Source organism: Nymphalis io, chromosome 22 (assembly GCF_905147045.1).
Source record: "Nymphalis io chromosome 22, ilAglIoxx1.1, whole genome shotgun sequence".
NCBI classification, from domain to species: Eukaryota; Metazoa; Arthropoda; class Insecta; order Lepidoptera; family Nymphalidae; genus Nymphalis; species Nymphalis io.
In genome coordinates this window covers 279,963-301,006 of record NC_065909.1, presented here as the reverse complement: position 1 = coordinate 301,006, position 21,044 = coordinate 279,963, and the positions used below count along the sequence as shown (strand labels likewise).

Genomic DNA, 21,044 nt, shown 5'->3' with positions numbered 1-21,044 from the left:
TGGACGGCCGGAGACCAAAGTGGAAAATGAAGAATTAAAGGCTATTGTGGAAGCGGATGCATCACAAAGCACTTCAGAGATAGCTGCAGGCTTCGGGGTAAGTGATAAAACTGTATTAATCCACTTGAAGCAAATCGGGAAAGTAAAAAACTTGAACGATGGGTACCTCATGAATTGAGTGAATCGAACTTGCAAACACGCGTCGACTGCTGTGTTACTTTGCTCAACCTTTTTGATTTTAAATCGAATCATTACTTGTGATGAAAAGTGAATACTGTACGATAATCGGAAGCGCTCGTCGCAATGGCTGAACCCTGGAGACCCAGCCAAATCCTGCCCTAAACGAAAATTGACACAGAAAAAGCTACTTGTGAGTGTTTGGCGGACTAGCACCGGTGTCGTTAACTACAGCTTTCTAAAATCTGGACAAACGATTATGGCAGATATCTATTGTCAGCAATTGCAAACCAAGGAAGAACTAGCTGCTTAACAACCGAAATTGGTCAATCGCTCTAGGTCACTTCTGCTTCACGACAACGCAAGACCACACACTCCACAACAAGCAACCGCTTAGTTAGATGAGCTACAATTGGAATGTCTGCGACATTCACCGTATTCCCCGGACTTTGCTCCAACAGATTACGATTATTTCCGGAATTTGGACAACTTCTTACAAGGAAAAAAAATCAACTCCGATGCGGCAGTCCAAACCGCCTTCAAAGAGCCTTTTATTGATTCTCGCCCCCAACTTTTTTTTTTGTAAAGGGATCAATGAACTACCTATGAGATGGCAAAAGTGCATAGATAACAACGGTGCATACTTTGATTAATTAAATATATTTAAAAAAAAAAAAAATTGTCTTTATATTCCTCCCGTATAAAACGCCAATTTCATATGTAAGGACCTAATATTGTTAGTATTATAATAAATGAATTAGCATAATTTGTATGTCAATCAACGACGAGAACTTCGATACACGAGTGACCTTGTCTCAATTAAGTACCGCACCGCACGACCGCGCTTCGCATATCTTCTTTTTGTTAAGAAAATAAAGCTTTTATTCATTTTTATTCATCAGAAAAATAAAGCTTTTATTTATAAAGTGTTTTTTTTTTTAATTAACAATTAATAGGCCAGCGTTTGACCGTTGACTTGCCTGATGTTAAGCATCGACACGGTCTAAGATGTAGCACGCTTGCCTATAAGAAACCTGTTTACTCTGGATTTGAAGACACCAACAATGTACCTATCAGGAAATACGGAGTGATTTGGAGGACTTTACTTTATACTTTATTGTACACCACAAAGAGAAAAAATACAAAAGATGTGTACTGCCTAAATAAAAGTACAATTATGGCGATAATAACGATAGATGATAATGATATTTACTACTCAGAATACAGTTCACGGAACTAACTAATAGTTACAATAGATCACGAGTTGCAAATGTTTGTCATGAGTTTATTTATTTATATGTAAAAATTTTAAATTGAATTAAAGTAATAAATAAACAGAGTCCAACAAGCAACGTTCCGTTGGGCAAATATATGTAGAAAAATTAATATTTTCCTTCACATAACATAATTCAAGCAAATGGTGCTTGCCCGTGCTTAACCCGCGACAGTTATCCGTTGACTTCTACATGTTCTATACACTTGGCAAACAGTTTTATTTTTTTTATATATAAATGATATAATATTATGTCATGGCCTAGTTGATCTTAACTAAACAATCGAAAGATCAAATCCGGAAAAGTAAATTGGTTTATAAATTTATCCTTAGCTCTGCTGAGAGTCAACATTAACGAAGGTTGTTTTTTAAGTCATAAGTTATTGCTGTAAACGTTATAATACAATAAAACTAAACGTGTCACCGCTGATGTGCTATTTTGCAAGAGACTGTCGCATACCCCGTAAATATCGCTGTTGTATTATATTATATCTGCAACTCAATCATTAGATACTTGTAAGGTTTTTCCATGATTACAAATACATTTCTGGTTACGATTGACGTCATAAGCCGCAAACCTGACAAAATAACATAAAACAAAACCGCTTACACGCCTTGGGCGCGGTGAAGATGGTCGTCGATGAGAAACACTCTACAGAGGCGAAGGTCACGTGGCTGTTATAAGTTTAAAAATTTTGATCATAAATATTATTGAATACTCAAGGTAATCAAATAAAACACAACGCCATCGCCATCATAAAGTAATATAGGAATATAACATAAAAAAAATGGAATGTCGTTATTTATATCGATGAAAACAATAAAGTTGTTATAAAGCATCTTCCAAAACCGGCCCGAGACACCTAGCGGTAGCGGCCAATTAGGGAGTTAATTTTAATCCACTTCTAATCTGGAACCTTAAAACTGTTTTTGTAATGTTATTTGAATTAAAATACAATGATTTGGAACCGTTGAGCTGATCTGACGAGGAAGTCGGGAGGTGAACATTCGAATCTGCAATGTGTTTTAGTAAGCTCCATGAGATCGGCTCATTTGGTTTGTTTTACGAATGTCATTACGCTTTGTTATAAATGTGACAAATGTGAACTTAACAAAATTCAATAATTTTATTTATTTGTAACTGCTGGTACTTATTACTTATTATTGTCTGAGCTTATTTAATACTCTTTTTTAGTACCTAATGGTCTTTTATTTTAAGTTTGAACTTATAAGTTTGAACTTATAATTATCCATGAGGAAAACAATATTGTTTCACAGTACTTAGAATCACTGTGCAGAATGCAGATCGCAAGATAACCAGGATAGATCACATAGTTTTCTAAACGTAACCGTGAGTATAGTTTATATAGTAGTTGTAGGAATAGCTATACATATATATAAATACCTCTAGTGATACTAATTGGAATTCTGTTGGGGATTTCTGAGATGCTCCGACCACCGTTCACTTCTGCCTCATTTTCCTTGACAATTAAACAGTGTCACGAAAAGACAGCAGACACATCTATACATTTAAATATATATATATATATCGACACTTCACGAGTAACATACGATTACGTATACATATAAGGTTGAACCGAAATCTTACGGCGCACTGTGACAGTAGTCGGCAACATTGATCGATGATAACAAAATTTAATTAATATACCATGACACCGAGATGGTATCATGGTATATTAATTAAAAAACAGATGGTCGAATAACTGTTTAGAAAAAATAATAAATAGACTTTTTACGTCGGCCGTTAGTATATAATATAATAATTACATAATTTATTATTTCTGCCTTTTGACGCCTGATTGTCTCCCAACCGGTATTTTGATGCAGATTCACTCTCACGAGCACAGGAGTGTCGTAATGGGGCAAACATCTCGAGTCTGTTGTCTGTAATTACTGTGAATAATTTGGACTTTAGCGATTAATGAATAGCTGTGTAGTCCAATATAAATATTGTGCAAAACGTAAGATAATATTATACTGCACTCGTGTTTTTTATATTTTTAATATAATTGATGATGACGTATTATTGTGTATGTATTGGGCCATTCTAGTCTCTACTAATTATAAATAAGAATTATTCTTAATGGTTTGTGGTTTTCTTACTTATTCAATTATTATAATTTTGCAATGTTATGTTATATATGTTTGCGTTTTAGGTCTGGAAAGTGTTACAAGCTATTTTTTAATAAAAATATGCAACAATCCAAAAGTGTGTATGTCTAACAACGCTTATCTATGTTCAGTTCATTTATATAGTCAGTTTGTCGCAACCCTGTCTCTATGAGTAGATACAAAATGCACGGGTAGAGGTCCGTCCGTCCTCCGGGTTCGTCAGGTGAGTACCACCCTCTCATAATATTTTATTTTACCTCCTAACACAAATTCTTATTGCTGTGTTCGGTTTGATAAGTGAGTTATATTTTATTTAAAGTTACAAGGCTCTTGTGATTATAATAGATCACACATAACAGATTAGAACCCCGGTTGCCAGTAGAAGTAAATAATACTTCTTACAATGTCAGTGTTTGCAGCTGAAAGCTATCCAATTGCCTAAAATAAATAAACAATTAAATTGAATAACTTTTTATAAATTACCTTGTAAACAATAACTAACCTTGTAAGTAACACTTAGGTATGTGGTATGTGTTGGTAGTCTGCTCTGATTGTCCATGTAACGTATCTATACTCTGTCCATGTAATGATTTCTTGACTGCAAGGGTTCCAGATTTACCTCGTCAGAGAGCGAAGTGTTCTTGTTGAGTTATAAACAACGCGCTACACAAAACGAGTTTCTAACGATTGATTTTCCTCCACGGACGTGTATTTGATGGACTAATAACGAGTTTTTCAAACTAGCTGCCTAATGTCGTGTTTATAAAATATTTTTAAACGTATTTTTGATTTAATTATTTATATTATCTGCATTGAAATCGTTCCTAACACAACTTATACATTCATTTTAACTTATATATTCATTCAGTCGAATCTAAATGTCAGTGACGTACAACACTTGTATTATTTCATATTATCACGAAATGTAATTTGGTAGACCGATAAGTTTTTCTTTATAACTTAAGGAGTAAACTTTCCCCTTTCAAATATTGTATCGTATTCTCATATCTGTGTTACTGGCCATTAGCGTGCCGTTAGTTATTGGTTCCAAAAACATATTAAATTAAAGGTCATCTACTTGAAAATTAATTGACAAGTTACGACAATTTGTGTTTTTAAATTTCCACGCTCGAGGAATGCTGTAGTGTAGTTATATGTAGTTATTCACTTGAACCTTTTTATTAAAGACTCGATAGCAACGTGTGTTGTGAAACATCTTCAAATCAGTTTACTGATAATAAGGTCAGTTACGTTTTGACGTAGACTTATTGGGTGAAGTTGTAACAACCAGAGCCTTTACATTTTGTTATAGGTAGGTCTATGTGCGGTCCGTGTGTGCACCACACACTTATTCTTCATTCTACCGTTTACTATACATCAATACTTTTTTTTTTTTTTTATAGAATAGGAAGGCGGACGAGCAAATGGGCCACCTGATGGTAAGTGGTCACCAACGCTCTTAGACATTGGCATTGTAAGAAATGTCAACCATTGCTTACATATCCAATGCGCCACCAACCTTGGGAACTAAGATTTTATGTCCCTTGTGCCTGTAATTACACTGGCTCACTCACCCTTCAAACCGGAACACAACAATATCAAGTATTGCTGTTTTGCGGTAGAATATCTGATGAGTGGGTGGTACCTACCCAGACGAGCTTGCACAAAGCCCTACCACCAGTAAAAATTTATACTGTACATGCTTGTTGTTTGTTTGTTTGTTGCTGGCGTTTACTGTCTCTATAGCTTTTTTGTGGACTTTTTATTGACTTTTTCGAGACCAAGAACTTTTCATGTATAGTTTTATATACAGTAGATAAAATAAAACAAACAAACATAGGCATTTACAATATTAGTTTGACGATTTCAGAGAGAAAATTGATTTAACGACGAAATGAGTTTATATTTATTTATATAAACTGCACGCCACGACATTCTCTTGGAGACATTACATAAACTAGTATTACATACACATTAGTTTCATTTACCACATTCGAGCTTATAAATATGTGAATGATTATTGCCAAAAAATATGATAAATTTAATATTTAGTTCTAATTCGGAAACTTCAGTTCATACTACTAGATACGTTTAAGATTTTCTTCATAATCTTCAAAGCGAAATTCACGAAATTGGGAACTCCAAAAACATTAATTGTATTTAATTCACTATCAACAACTACGATGAACTTGAGACAACTCAACTTGTTTCAGTATCGAACTACTCACTGAAATAATAAAAATAAAAAGTTCAAAGTAAATATTTACATATAAGTTCAGAATTTTGTCTCGTTAGCGACTTTATTGATTTGAATCTAATATCAGGTTTGAATATAAATGAACATAAAGCCAACAGATGTAGCGCGACGACCCATCAGCAACGAATATAATAAATTTATCGTGAAAACCAATCGAGTAACCATCTACTTTACATTAACTTCCACAATCATGTTAAATACGTGTACAAGGTATTTATAAGTTATGGTAATTTTATTCCGAAAATGCCAATGGTGACATGTGGTGAGCGAAGTTGGCGTGTGTTGTTTGCCTAACTAAAACCAACAATGGTGCTGAAATATTCTATTGGGAATATTTTTACTTCATTGTTTATTTACGCTATACGCGTCTTATTTTTTAATATAAGCCTACAATAGGCAGAATGTTTTCACGCCCTTAAGTGTTTTGATAGTGCGAAGCGTATGTGTACATCATGACCATATGTACTCGTAGATGCCTAAGTTACGTACTTTTTTTGTACCTATTACGAAATGAATAAATTTCGTGTAGCTTCAAATGTTCGACAAGAGTTGAAAGGTTAAAGGTAAGGCAGCTGATATTTGGTGGGGTATCGTGTAGACGCTCGGCTACCACCCGTGTTACATTACTCTGGCACGCGAGTGGCGACGGTCGCGGTCTAGCTCTGCCAGTGTGACGTGACGTAGTTCTGTGTCGTGAAACGAGTGCGTGTGTGGTATCATGCTGGTCAGCGCGGTGGTCGCTCTTGCCTGCTTCGGTGAGTGGGCTTTTGTTTTTGTGTGGCAATCTTGACTACGCGTTTTATTAATTCATCATGGTCGTGCCGGATTAATATGCAAATTAAAACATACATCGGATAATTAAGAAATGTCAATTTTCAAGTTTATTTAAATACAATCGAGTTTCTCAACCGTGCAATCATGACTATCTGTTGTAATTCTCTTAAGATTTCTCCTTAGATACATTTTGACTAAATAAGTGGAATATTGTAATAAGACTTAAAACTCCTGTTCAGGAAATAATGCGCAACTTGAACTCCTCGTTCCTGCCGGCTGCAAAGCTTGTAAAGCCTATATTAGAAGCTGGGGTCATTGTTATTTTATGTTTACATTTCATTCTTTGCTCAACTAGGAATTTGTTGACCGGGTGCGAGTGCATTTTGGTATTATGTTTACTTTTACATAATCTTTGATAATAAATAAATATTATGATCTATTTGAGCCCAACATTTCAAATTATGATTCATATTTTAAGTCATTTTGAAAAGTCTATAGGAGTGTAGAGCATTGTAAGCCTTATTGAATCGCAAAAAGACGTTCTGAAGCGGATCAGTTGTTAAATAATAAAGATACGCAAGTTTTTAGAGATACTACCAAAATTTGTTATTAGGTTATTGGGTTTTATTTATTAGATTATATATAAACATTTTCGAAAATCTCTCTTATGAAGAATTCAAGTACAAGTGTGTACATACAATAGACGACGTATTCTGGAAACTTAAAGCTATCATAATGTGAAAATCGTATTTTATATTTATTTTTGCATCAGGCGACACATACATGAACCCCCTACTAAGTTTTGCATTGTTATTAATACATATTACTACCATGTTTATTATTAATAAACATTAGCGTGGTGAAAAAACTAACTTTAGTTTCTGAAACAGAAACTGGTTGCCTCTCGATATAATGCAGTACAACCTTAGAACAAGGTCTAACAAAGGTCAAGTACTCTTATTTTGTAAAACTAAAAACTAATAATACCATGCACACATTTCAATTGTAAATATTTTAAATATTTTAACAGATTTACGCTTCTTCGTCAGCTATTGCTCACTGCCGTCACGTCAGACATTAATCTGTTTTAACATACTGTTCAAGATCAAAATACATTATGCCAAATGTCATTTTAATGTATCTTTTTATCAATAGATGGCGTTAGATGTATTTTACTTCGCGCCATAACAATGTTTTTTTGAAAGTACCTAATTAGTTTTTGTTAATTTATATGGAGAGAGCAATTACACTATTTGACCAGCAGTAAATACTCGGTGATTTTATTTTAAAGTCTCACAATGCAGTTATATTCAATAAGAATGCAGTTGCGCGAATGCGCCTCTCGATGGCAAGTGGCCACCACTACGCATCAACATAGTCACTGGGATGTATAAATCGTTGCTTACATATGTAGATTGTTTGGAAGTAGGGTGGATGACACTCCCAAGTTATGTAGAATTCTTGAAGTTATGTAGAAATTAAACTAGTCTGGTAATATTTTATATGAATATCCCTCTTATAGCTTCCCTAACCTAACGTGGCGCCGCCGCACAGGAACTAAAAACAGCAATTATCTAGGCAATAACGATCAGCATTTTCCTGTTGTAGAAGTCGAATTGTTAATATTTTTTTGGTTTCTCGATGTTATAAATTCAAAAAATGACGAGACCTTAAAGTAGAACTGGTAAATTTGCCTACGTAAGTGAAGAATAATTTGAATTTGACTAAGCTAGGATCCATATTTAAATAAAAGTGAACGTCCTAATAACATATTATTATAAATATATTAAGCTATAAAAACACGCCTCGGGCGTGTAAGTGGTTCATCCAATGAACCTCATCATTGGTAGAAGGTCAAGAGCGCAGCGCTATGACGGATGTGGCGTTCCGCGTAAAACGGTAATACCATTGAAGGAGATTTAAAGGCCGCTGATGACATCGCAGTTATATAATAATACATTGGTGTGCTGTTCCGAGACGCTTCGCGTCATTATAAGATTTTGTTTATAAGCGTTGAAAAAAATGAAAGGACTCCTGAAGAGCACAGACAACTCGTGTAATTGAAGGTTCGTTTAGGAGATATCCCGACGTACACAAAATGTTTGTTCAGTTCACACTTACAAAGCGATTGTAGTTCATTTTATTTTGTTCATTATGATGTTTTTAATTTTTTAAATATAGTTTGCATTTTTTATATTATATAATTAATTATCTTCAAATTAAATAATTTTAAGCCCGGGCCTACCAGGTTTTTCCGAAAGCTACAAAGCAAATATTATGTTTCACAATTTCAGATATATAGTATTTTTTTATAGATTATTTAAAAAATATATAAATCGCGTCATTATATAAAACTAGATTTTTGTTGCCGCTTTCCTGTCTGCTAATTTCTAAAAAAATTAAGCATTTTCAAAATTAAGTCGAGAGATAGCTTGGGATTGGTTGTGTCATTTTGAAATTCACAATTCACAGGTGTAGCGATTGGCAGCCCTACCGAGCTACATTCAGGTGCGAATTTAAATCCAGTAGAAGTCGCCGAATCATCAGATAAGGTTGAACTGCGAGAAAAGAGAACTCCCGGACGAAGCTGGGTGCAAGTTCTGACTGGTAATTAATAAGTATATAAACTTTCCTGACAATTTATTTTGATTTTACGAATATAAATATACCAATATTGTTTTAGCATATGATGAAGACTATGACGATGAAGACAACAAACCGCGACGAAAATCTGGCAACGCAGCGGATAGGCCCCTATACCTGCCCCTTGAACTACCCATAGGTACGCGTTACCATGACTTGATGTTATTAGCAAAGATTAATGAAGATCATATTTAAATTAATGCGTAAGGCATTGTCAATGCGTCGGAAGCGCCAGATAAGGCGGCGTATCTCCTTTCTGTACAAGTATATGATCAAAATATTTCATGATCCCAGAGATCCTCCGACATACGTCATAGTAGCTTTGAAGCTAGTACGTACTTTAGTGCGTTCGTGACACACTTCCCTTTGATGAAGTAGGTATGCGGGCTCTGGGTTCTTTCTCTAAAACATTTATTTATTACAAACAATACCATGTTTGTCTGTTACGTGAACTCACTTCGCAGCGTTAGTCTAACAATGTTATTGTCGTAAGGCGGATCGAGATCACGAGGACACATTCTGCCACTACTGGTCTTGCCGTTCTCGGCTGGAGCTCCACGCATTTCTCATCGCAAAGGTAAATATTAAAAGCCAAAGTATGTATACCTTTTTGTTTGTTTCTGTTTAAGTAGCTAACTCATTAGACTATGATTAACATAATCTGTTTTTATCAATTTTGCAGTCACTTTATTGTGTGTTAACAATACGAAAGAGTTCCACAGGTTATGGGAATCTGACTAACGAAAAACCTTACATTCGGAGAATGCGCCTTTCTGTTTTAATATTTTACTGATATTTTAATTAGTAGTTTCTTGTAAACCATAAAAACATCTCGCTATACTTACTTACTTACTACACTTACGTACTTGTTACATTATGTAGTCATACAACTGTCAGTATTTTTTTTTATATATGCGCCGGGATGGCAAATGACTCTACTCCATCTGATGGTAAGTGGTAGTAGAGTCCAAACGCGACGACGGCCAGTACAGTCGGGAAGAATGTTCTGTACTAGCCGTCCCCGCCTTGCCAGCCCGCAAGATGCCTCTTCACGCCTCGTTTGAAGGAACCCGGGTTGTAAGAGGAGGGGAACACGTGAGCTGGTAAGGAATTCCATTTTTTGGTAGTGCGACAAAGAAAGGAGTTGCCAAATTTCTTTGTGCGCAATGGAATTGATGTCACAGTTAGGCGGTGACATCGAGAACCAGCTCGCGTGGACTTAAGAAGGAAGGGGGAAGCAGGAATTAGAGAGAATAATTCCTCAGAGCACTCGCCGTGATACAGTCGATAGAAAGCGCTCAGTGCTGCTATCTCGCGAAGCAATTGTAAAGGTTCAAGGGTGTTTGTGACCTTTACGTCGCCAATAATGCGTACTGCACGTCGCTGCAACCGGTCCAAGGCCTCCAGTAGGTACTTAGCGGAGCTATCCCAAAGGTGCGAGCAATATTCAACGCTGTGGCGTGAAAAAACGCCGCACCTTGTTCAGAACTCCGAGTTTTCGTGAAGCTGTTTTTATAATAGCCTCGATGTACTAAGCCCTTGGACTAAGGTCGCAGCGAACGTCCATCCCCAGCATGGCGATTTTGCTTTGTATCATCAGCGGTGTGCCACAGAGGGAGGGATGAGGGTAAAATGGTGCCTTTTTTGCTGTGAGAGCGCACACCTGTGTTTTCTGGGCATTAAACTCAACAAGATTATCAGAACCCCATTTGGCGATGAGCTCTAATGTCCTATCGAGTTCAATGACAAGATTCTCCCGCCTCTCCTCAGTTTCCGCCCGCCCAGCCACTGCGCGTCAGTGGTATCCACCATGCACTGTACTATCATCTGCATAGCAATGTATGTTCCCAAGAGAGAGCATATCATTGATATGCAAAAGAAAGAGTGTGGGAGATAGCACAGATCCCTGGGGGACCCCAGCATTCACTACATAGAATTGTGAAGCGCAACCATCTACTAAAACACGAAGGCTACGCTTGTGTAGGAAGCTGGCAATCCAGGTGCATAGCTGAGCAGGCAGACCATATGCCGGTAGCTTGGAGAGAAGACCTCTGTGCCAGACCCTGTCGAAAGCCTTGGATTGGATTGGATTGGAGATATCGAGGCTGACAGCCAACGACTCTCCATGCCTGTCGATAGCTTCACCCCAGAGGTGCGTTACGTACGCTAGAAGATCACCTGTGGACCGTTTTGGTCGAAACCCGTACTGACGATCATTAATTAGACAGTGATCTTCTGGGTAATGGATCAGTTGGTTGTTTAAAATCCGTTCCATCACCTTACAAAGTACTGAGGTGATAGCTATTGGCCGATAATTTGCCGGGTCAGACCGATCCCCGTTTTTGGGAACCGCTTGCACATTAGCTCTTCTCCAAGCCTCCGGCACATATCCCGAAGAGAGAGAAAGTTGGAACAGGCGCGTTAACACAGGAGACAGCTCCGCCGCGCACTTCTTCAGCACAATGGCTGGTATTCCATCGGGACCGCTAGCTTTCCGTATATCGAGTGATTGCAGCTCCGCACGCACATCACGTTGCCTGATTTTGATGTCAGGCATCGTGTGGCCACATGAAGGTATTGTTGGTGGCTGCACACTACAATCATCGATCACAGAGTTGTCGGCAAAGAGTTTAGCCAGGAGGTCGGCTTTCTCCTGCGGACTGTGAGCTAGCGATCCGTCCGGATTTCTGAGCGGTGGCAGCGAAGGTTGGCAGAAATTGTTTTGCACAGACTTGGTTAGACGCCAGAAGCTACGGGAGCCCCTAGGATGCGAAATAAGGTCATGACCAATCTGTACAATGCGCTGTGCATCCGCTCTCGTGTATGCCTTCCTACAGGACTTGGAATTTTTATTGTAGTTTGTTTTCAGTGAGTCAATGTTAGATGCCCCGCTAATGCAGCCGTTGATCCATGCGCGATATGCCGCCTGCTTAGATGACACAGCGTCGGCACATTCACGAGTGAACCAACGGTTACGCGTACCCCTATTGATGAGATCTGAGCAAGGAATGTAGTCCATTCCATTCCTAACATGATCTCACCAGCAACAGCAGCGGCACTAGCTGTCGGGTCATTCCCACTGAAGCAACGTTGATTTCCTTCCAAGGGACTGACGCATAGTAATCGCGCATACCTTACCAATCTGCCGACTTATAGTGCCAAACGCGACGTTTGCATACCGCTGATGGCGGCAGCTTGGCCTGTGGCACTTTGGTAGATATAAGGCCGTGATCCGAAGAACCAAGTGGAGCTTGAACCACAACCTGATATTCCACCGGGTGAGAAGTCAGCAGAAGATCCAGTAGAGAAGGCGCTTGCGCATCAATGTCTGGGATCCTGGTGGGCTGATCAACCAGTTGGGTCAAGTCGTGTGTAAGAGCAAAAGCATGAGCAGTTCTTCCAGCATGGTCAGTTTTGAGGGATTTCAACCATGATTCATGGTGAGCATTAAAATCCCCCAAAAACACCAATTCCGCGTTAGAAAACTGCTCTTGCGCAGCATCTGCCACCCGACTAAGATGGTCAAATAATCGGCTTGTCTACAAGTCACCATTGTGGGATCTGTAGAGGCACACGTAGACTCGACTCTGACGAACCAGGTCCACACGTACCACCAACATGGAGAAGGAGGGGTCCTCCAAGCAGCGCAATCGGTGACAACAAACATCCGCCCTGACGAACAAGCATACTCCGGCTTTCGCTTTAAAAGATTCTTCAAGCATGTAGCCGGGATAGTTAAGGTAGCTGGTGTCGGCAGGGCGGAGTATTTGCGTCTCCGTGAGAAACAACATTGCTGGCCGTGCTGTCTCGAGATGGTGGTGGACAGCGTTGAGGTTAGCGTGGAGTCCTCGGATGTTAGAGAACTCGACCTCAAACAGCGTGGGTATGGTGGGGGTGTGCACCGCTGAACGACCGTTACTTCTTATTTGCGCTACCATTTGGAAAAATAAGGAAGAGACGTGAAGCGAGCGACGTATTGCCACGATAGGGATGGGCAAAGTATGGAGGCGTGTTTTCCCAAATGTTTGCCAAAAAGGAAAATATACTGATCCGCCGGACGGAAGGGCCCCCGAACCCCCCCGGAAGTGGCCGCCGGGACCCCAACTTCCGGTCACCAGCCGGCACGACGGTCCACCCCGAGATTATGCGTGGCCTGGTGGGGCAGCCTCGCGAGCTGGTTAGGCACGCTCGGGCCCCTGTACTATGCCACGGACGGCCAGCGGAACAGCCGTTTCTTCAGGTCTCCCTATCCGGCAGGTCAATACAGTTTCCCCCGGCATTGGTTCAACAGCCGTCTCCACCGGACCAACACCCATCGCGGCAATACTCGCTCGGGCACTGGCTGTACGCTGGCTGACCTCGAAACGCGGCTGCAAGCCACTTCACGAGTTTTTCACCATGCGTACGGTGGTAACAAGCCAGGCGGATATTAGCATCCTACCACCAGATGAGCAGATGGTCGGAAAAGAGACGGGAAAGAGAGGGGCAGTGAAATGTATTCTTTCTCCGTCACTGCACGGATAATACTTACTTGACTACATAAAGTAACAAACGCTTCCAGTGTCGGTGACGATACCGTACTAACTTGTTTTTTCCATATCTGTGTTTATTTTAATCTTTTTTTATTAATCATAAATTGAGTAATTATGGAATGTTGTATTTATATGGTTACAGAATATGACGACCATTCGGACCAAGATACGATTTACCATGATAACGAGAATTATTACGAGGAATCACCGATTCAAAGACCACGTAGACCAACTTCTAGGCCTCCAGCAAAACGCCCAGTTGATACAGAACGACAGCCTCAGAAACCTGCTAATACATGTAAGGGCTCCGACGACGCCACATCACCGCCGCCGATAAAACCTTCTAAGCCACGATCCAAGAAGCCTCAATATCCATCGTACATTCGTGTTGATCAACTCGATCAGACTGCAGCTAATCCTTCATTCGAAAAAGCAGGTGTGTTTGTATGTATATGTATGTGTATGTATTAATAATAGTATATACTACTACTAGATTGTAAGTAATCTCACAGTATCAGAGGCAGAAGTTATCGTATTTTAATAAAGTATTAAAGTATGCCTATTTTTATTCGTTGATTTCCATGCGAAATAAATAATAATGAAATCGTATCTATGTACCTATTTAACTTGATTATCAGAAAAGAATAACTACTGAGTTTCTTGCCGGCACTTCCATCCAACATCCTATTTACATTCCAAGCCGGTGGTAACTTTAAATTTAATTTAATCTTCTAATAAAGTATATTTTGATTTATCTTTAATATTATTTGCGTTCTCTTTCTGGAACACCTTACAACTAAACACCAGACAATTAATGTAAAATGATTACTGTTTTCTTAATATAAACTACTGAATCGATACTTTCATTTGTCTTACAGCATCGTCCAAAGAGTTAGTTGAAAGGTTTCGTGCTCAAGCTCCGGAGGCACCTGGGTCGCCGCCTGCTGTCTTCTCCGAGTATGATGGCACCGAGAGAGTCTTGGAAACTGAAAATTCCGATGAAGTACCGACGCTTGGTGCCTCTCCTATCGTGACAAATAACTCTCCTCCCAGCAGGAATTCCTTTCAAACACAACAGAATTACTACACAACTTCGTTTGGGACGGGTGTTCGCAGCCGAGACCCATCGCGCCCACTTTTTAATCGCTCGCTCGTGTTGCATGGCCAGCTCACCGTACCGCGAGCCGATTTCACCGAAACATACACGGCTTGGTAGGGCATTAGTAGTTTTTCAGAGCCTGAATAGAATTAAATTAAACTAGTTGCTTTCGTAATGTCAGAATACGTTTTCGTTTTAAAATTGAAGCCATTAAACCACTTCTTACGCAATGTTTATTTCTATCAATTTCAATCTGTTTTAAGCAATAAAATTACAATTCACGGTCACTTTATTCCTTCTATGATAAATAGATTATTACGTTGTTTTCAGATTACTTGTAATGTGCCTTCTTTTGAGTGAAAAACCATTTGTATTAGCTCTGATTAAATAGATATGAATGATTATAAATGAGAATAAAAACGAATTATAATTAAATCGCGTGCTTGTAAGTTTGCACGCTCGTACATTTGTACTATTAGTTTTTGTTTTTCACTCTAGTACAAATGTCATATATACTTCAACTGTAGAAATAAAAGTGTATTGAACATATGTTACATATATATTACTGGTGGTAGGGCTTTGTGCAAGCCCATCTGGGTAGGTACCATCCACTCATCAGATATTCTACCGCAAAACAGCAATACTTGATATTGTTGTGTTCCGGTTTGAAGGGTGAGTGAGCCAGTGTAATTACAGGCACAAGGGACATAAAATCTTAGTTCCCAAGGTTGGTGGCGCATTGGCTATAAGCGATGGTTGACATTTCTTACAATGCCAATGTCTAAGGGCGTTTGGTGACCACTTACCATCAGGTGGCCCATATGCTCGTCCACCTTCCTATTCTATAAAAAAAAATAAAAAAAAATGTATTATGTCTGTATATTTGAAAATCAATACTACGTTTATATTTATATATAATTAAAATCTCGTTATATAAAAAAATATATATTTAGCTAAATATTTTGCAGGTTCGATGCTAAGAGTGGATCGGCCCGGGTCAGTTTCTATGGCGGGTCTACTTCCACATACCGCGCGATAATGCCTGATGGAAGCGTACAGCGCCTAGAAGTATTCATACAATATTATTATATGGTGTATACACTTGTTTTAATTATATCTAGCAGCTCATTTCATGTGACGTACTCCTCAGATGCGCATGGATCGTTCAGGCGAAGGTCAGATACGCCGCTGCGGCAAGGCCGAGTCCCCGCAGAGCACGCGAGCCGACCGCGCCCCGCCCGCCTTGCCTGATTTAGAACTTTTTACTTTTGCTGGTAAACCTTTCAGTATTATACGTAATTATTGGCATCTTTTTTCTTGACTCTTTGCGCTAACTATGTCCAGCCTATTGATTTTCCTTGTTGTATAGTATGTTGATATTTTCATGACTCTGTTGCATTTGTAAATTAATTTGTACATCTACATAACATAAAGGCTACCTTAATTGCTTATACGTACATAATTGTGTACGTGATAGGCTTAGGATGATTAACTTAAAGGTCGAAAACAAACATTACAAAAATTGGTAGTAATTTTTACTTTGAGTTCAATAACCGTTCATTACCCATGTTTCAGTATTTAAAAAAAAAAATGAATTTACACCGCAGGCTACGAACAGTCAGACGGCGGGCGTGCGGAGCGCTGGCGACTCACCGAGAGGACGGGCGCGGGCGAGCGCGGCGGCGCACAAGGCGAGTCGCTCACTCTGCGGCACGAGCTGGTGCTGCTGCGCGCGCAAGACGACTCCGCACGACCGCTGCGGTATTCTCGCCTTATTTATTATTACAGATGTTGAAGCGATAAAGTCTCCAGCTTAAAAGTGGCGCGAATATATATATTTAGATATTTCATAAGTCAAGGCATGTGGATCAGGAGTGAATATTGTATTACAGGTACACCGTGAACATTGACAGCTCCGTGCTGGGTACTGACTGTGACGGGTACCAACATCAATACCTGGATGCACGCGAGTTCAACCCTGACAGCACATTCTTCACACCAAATATAGGTATACTCTAATGTACTACTTCGCCGCAGCTCTAAGAGACTATACATATAACCGTGAAACAACCTACGTTTGTCTTAATTCAACGAAGTTTAAGCTTGGTTTGAAGGGTGAGTGAGTGTACTATATGTTACGTGAGAGATAAAAATCTTAGATCCCATGATTGGCGGCGCATTGGCGTTGTAAGGACTGATTTACATTTTGTCTATGGGCGAAGGTGACCACTTACATCAATATCTTAATTAAATAACAATGGTCAATAAACTTACTTTACTTTTCTGTTTTTACAGTAGACACATGTGATTTCGTTCAGACCCTGAACGCTTCGTCAGCAGAGCATTTGGCGCGTCTTGAACCGTTGCTGGAGTTCACACTCCCGCACCGCGACCTGCGATACGATGAGGCCTTCCAGCGGTAAAGTTATACGAAACGACTTTAAATAAAACAAAAATTTGTTATTTCTGATTAGCCTCTAAACTAGAAATCGATTAGGAAGTTGCTGGCGAGCATTTCAGAATGTGAATGTTCGTAAGTCACACCGAAAGCGAATAAAGTTTTGATCAAAGATTTGGTTAACGCCATCAACAGCATTTTGTATTCATTTAACATATTTACAGATTCAAAACGGAGTACAACCGTCAGTATGCAGATAATACAGAGGAGGCCGTTCGGAAAAATCTCCTGATGCAGCATCTCCGGTTCATACGCTCCGGCAACCGGGAGGGGGCGACGTTCGAGTTGGCACCCAACTACCTCGCGGACCGCCTCGATGACGAGCTGGCGGAGCTGCGCGGACTGCAGCTGTCACCCGAGAACACGCGTGCGGAAATCTTTCCGCATACGAGGGACTCCCTCAAAAAGGAGGAACCTAGCCTCCCCGACAGGTTCGACTGGAGGCCACGCGGAGGCGTTTCGCCAGTCAGATGTACGTTACTTTACTTTAAATTATTGTATAGGACGAGTGGTTTTTCCTGATATTAATTTTTAAATTATTTAGCTTGTTTAATTAATGTTTTCGAGCTGTAATCCCTCTTGATAATGTCATAACTTTTATCTATTTTTTTTCTTTGTAGATCAAGGCTCGTGCTCGTCGTGCTGGGCGTTCGCGGTGGCGGGTGCGGTGGAGGGCGCGCTGTTCCTGCGCACGCACCGCCTCGTGCCGCTCTCGGAGAAGTGTCTCGTCGACTGCGCTCACCCGTAACTATTCTTAAAGAAAAGACTGTCTTTATATCATCAATACCTCTAGTTACCAAAACATAATGCTATTCAAACTCAAAATGTGAAAACCTCTTTAAAAAGGTTTTTACACTTCGTTTCGTTAAAAATAATGGGGTCTTCTTAAAGCCCGTAACATAAAATAACAACAAATATGTTAATATAACTTATCAAATATATTATATTAATTTCCTTATTGGTAAACAGTTATATATAAAAATATATTTAAATTAATAAAGATTTATTTATTTTTACATTAATTTCAAGGTTTGGTGGAAACGGTTGCAAAGGAACTTGGCCGAGTCACGCTTATGATTACGTTCAGAACCGCGGGCTGCCGGCTCTTGAAGAATATCCAGAGTATAAGGATAAGGTAGTCAATATTTTACATACAACACAATTAATTCTCACCAAGAAGGTTCAGTAGAGAGACCACGTGGATCTAATCCGAGGAACGCGTAAAAATTAGAACAATTCGGACACCGCGTAGTTTTCTTGTGCTTAATTATTGTTTATAATTCATCTCTTCCTTAGCGAGAAAGCATTGTGAGGATACATGCGTTTGTCGGAGAAAATACTGCCAAGTGTATGTGATTTTTGCACCTAAAAATAAGTTGATCCAAAAATATTTAGGCCGTATTATAGACAGAACTTGACATAGCAAAATCGAAAGAAACGAATATCATTCGGTATTACCAAAAAAGTACGTCCAGAAATAATGTATATTTTAGTAAGATTTAGTAAAACCTCATTTGGACCGCTGCAAAGACAAACTTACAAAAACTACAAATGCTAAAAAAAATAAAAATTAAGCACTATACGATTATTTGACGCAAAGTGAAAAAAATATACAAAACACCAAAATTCTTAACATTTATCAGTTATATACACTCAAACTTGCATTCTAATCAGGAAAATAATCATACAGTATACACACTCGCAATTACGCTTTCATAAAAAACACATACACACTGCACAAGAAGACGAAACAACCTTGAGTTGCTAAAATTTAGCACCAACTAAGGAAAAAAATATACCTAATGTTCGAAGAATGTACAATAAGTTAGCCTATATAATCTGAAATAGTGAAAGTTTTCCTATGTTTAAGCATCACGTTATTAAATATGTACAAAATAGCTGTTAGTTAATGTGGTCTCACCGCTATGCGTTGTGTTGTTAGTTTTTATAGTATATATATAGTAATCGTTGTATTACTACCTTCATCTATTTTAAGTTTCTATTTATTTTGCTGTCTCCGAGACACTTTTTTAAACTATGTAAAGTATATAATTGTAATTTCTCATTTTAAGTGTTTTTTGCATTATTTGTGAGAAATAAATGTCTTAAAACCGAAACCGAACCGAACTACTGAATGTGTCATGATTGTCGCGTCACAGGTCGACACGTGCCAGGAGAAGAGCGTGCGGTCCGTCACCCGCATCAGCGGTCACGTCAACGTCACCGCCAACAGCGTGACCGCGCTGAAGGTGCGTATTATAAAGTAAACTGACATCGCCACGTTAGCACAAAAACTTAAAAATACTAACTTTAATATGTCTGAATATCAAGTTATTAAGTTTGTGTTGAACTTAGAATTAATATTATTTCTATTGAATAACGTTACTGGAGTTACTCCATTTCCTGAGACGATGGTTAAAGTGAGATGTAATCTGAACGCTGGTTGGTCTTGGAACGCTTACTAATGACAATTCAAATAAAAGCCTAATTGGTTTATTGAACTTTTATCGGCGTTTCGGAAAATGAAGATAAGTAAAGTGGAGATAAGTTTCGGAAAGTGCGGATCACTCTTCCCGACTGTACTGGCCGTCATCGTGTATGGACTCAACTACCACTTACCATCAGGTGGAGTGGTTCATTGTCTTCCCGGCAAATATAATTAATATCCCGTAATTCCTTATTTAACTTGATACATTATGGCGTTTCAAATAGGTTGTCCTCTTTTGGCTAATCAATCAAAAGCGCATGCATAGTGTTGAAATGAAGCGTCGTTCAATTGTTTTATTGACAGGTCGCTATTCGACAACACGCTCCGTCCGTCGTCATCATCGACGCTAAGGCTAAAAGTTTCATCTTCTACAAGAAAGGCGTTTTATACGACGACAGATGGTCAGGTTACATATATTTCATTACTCTTGGTTATTTAAATAACGTTTGTATATATTTTAAAGTTTGTATGTAATCGCAGCGCGAAGACACCGAAGAAGCTGAACCACGCAGTGTTAGCAGTGGGATGGGGCCAGCGTAAGGGCGAGCCGCACTTCATACTGAAGAACTCCTGGTCGGAGGCGTGGGGCGAGCGCGGGTACGTGCGAGTCCAGGCGCGCGCCAACACGTGCGGCGTGCTGGCGCGGCCGTCATACCCGCGCATTCAGGACGGCGACATCCTGCGAGACCTGCAGGGTTCCATCCGCGTCCAGCCGCGGTAGACCGACGACTACGACGACGCGCTCCGCGGCCGGCTCGCTCGGGCCAGCGCGCGGGACACGGCCTGCCACGAGCAGGAGTAGTCGTCTCGTCGGCTGTGCTTGTGTGTCGGGTGTGGGCGCGACTCAAGTTTCATAATAGTGAAGTTTCTAAGCAAATGTACACGTTTGACGGGTTTATGCAAATTTCACAAGACTGGAAATAAAGATGAATCCTGAGTCTTAATCTACGAGTGTTTATATTCATAGTGCTTGTAATGTTTGCTTATGATTACAAGCTACGACATAAATGTAATTATATATTTTTTTATTAATAATTATATCTATTATGTGCATGATAAAGTGCACTATTATGATTATTATAGGTGTGTTGACGTCAGAAAAGTTCTTTTATTTGTGTAATTATTTTTAACCGACTTCAAATTAAAATGTTTTCAATTGACATGAGTTGAGTATAAAATATACTAATCGTATTGTATACCTAAGTACATA

General features: G+C 39.3%; 1 protein-coding gene across 1 annotated transcript; it reads left to right on the top strand.

The window, feature by feature from the left end:
• Positions 1 to 6,390: 6,390 nt before the first annotated feature.
• LOC126777034 (uncharacterized) lies at positions 6,391 to 20,835 on the top strand. The gene is made up of 17 exons (XM_050499872.1): positions 6,391 to 6,595; positions 9,087 to 9,221; positions 9,298 to 9,396; positions 9,751 to 9,834; positions 13,932 to 14,225; positions 14,668 to 15,001; positions 15,857 to 15,956; positions 16,039 to 16,162; positions 16,496 to 16,649; positions 16,781 to 16,896; positions 17,184 to 17,307; positions 17,511 to 17,818; positions 17,967 to 18,090; positions 18,376 to 18,481; positions 19,506 to 19,595; positions 20,138 to 20,235; positions 20,315 to 20,835. Exons 1-17 carry the CDS (start codon positions 6,559 to 6,561, stop codon positions 20,553 to 20,555), a joined length of 2,568 nt encoding a protein of 855 aa, XP_050355829.1. The 5' UTR covers positions 6,391 to 6,558; the 3' UTR covers positions 20,556 to 20,835.
• Positions 20,836 to 21,044: the final 209 nt, after the last annotated feature.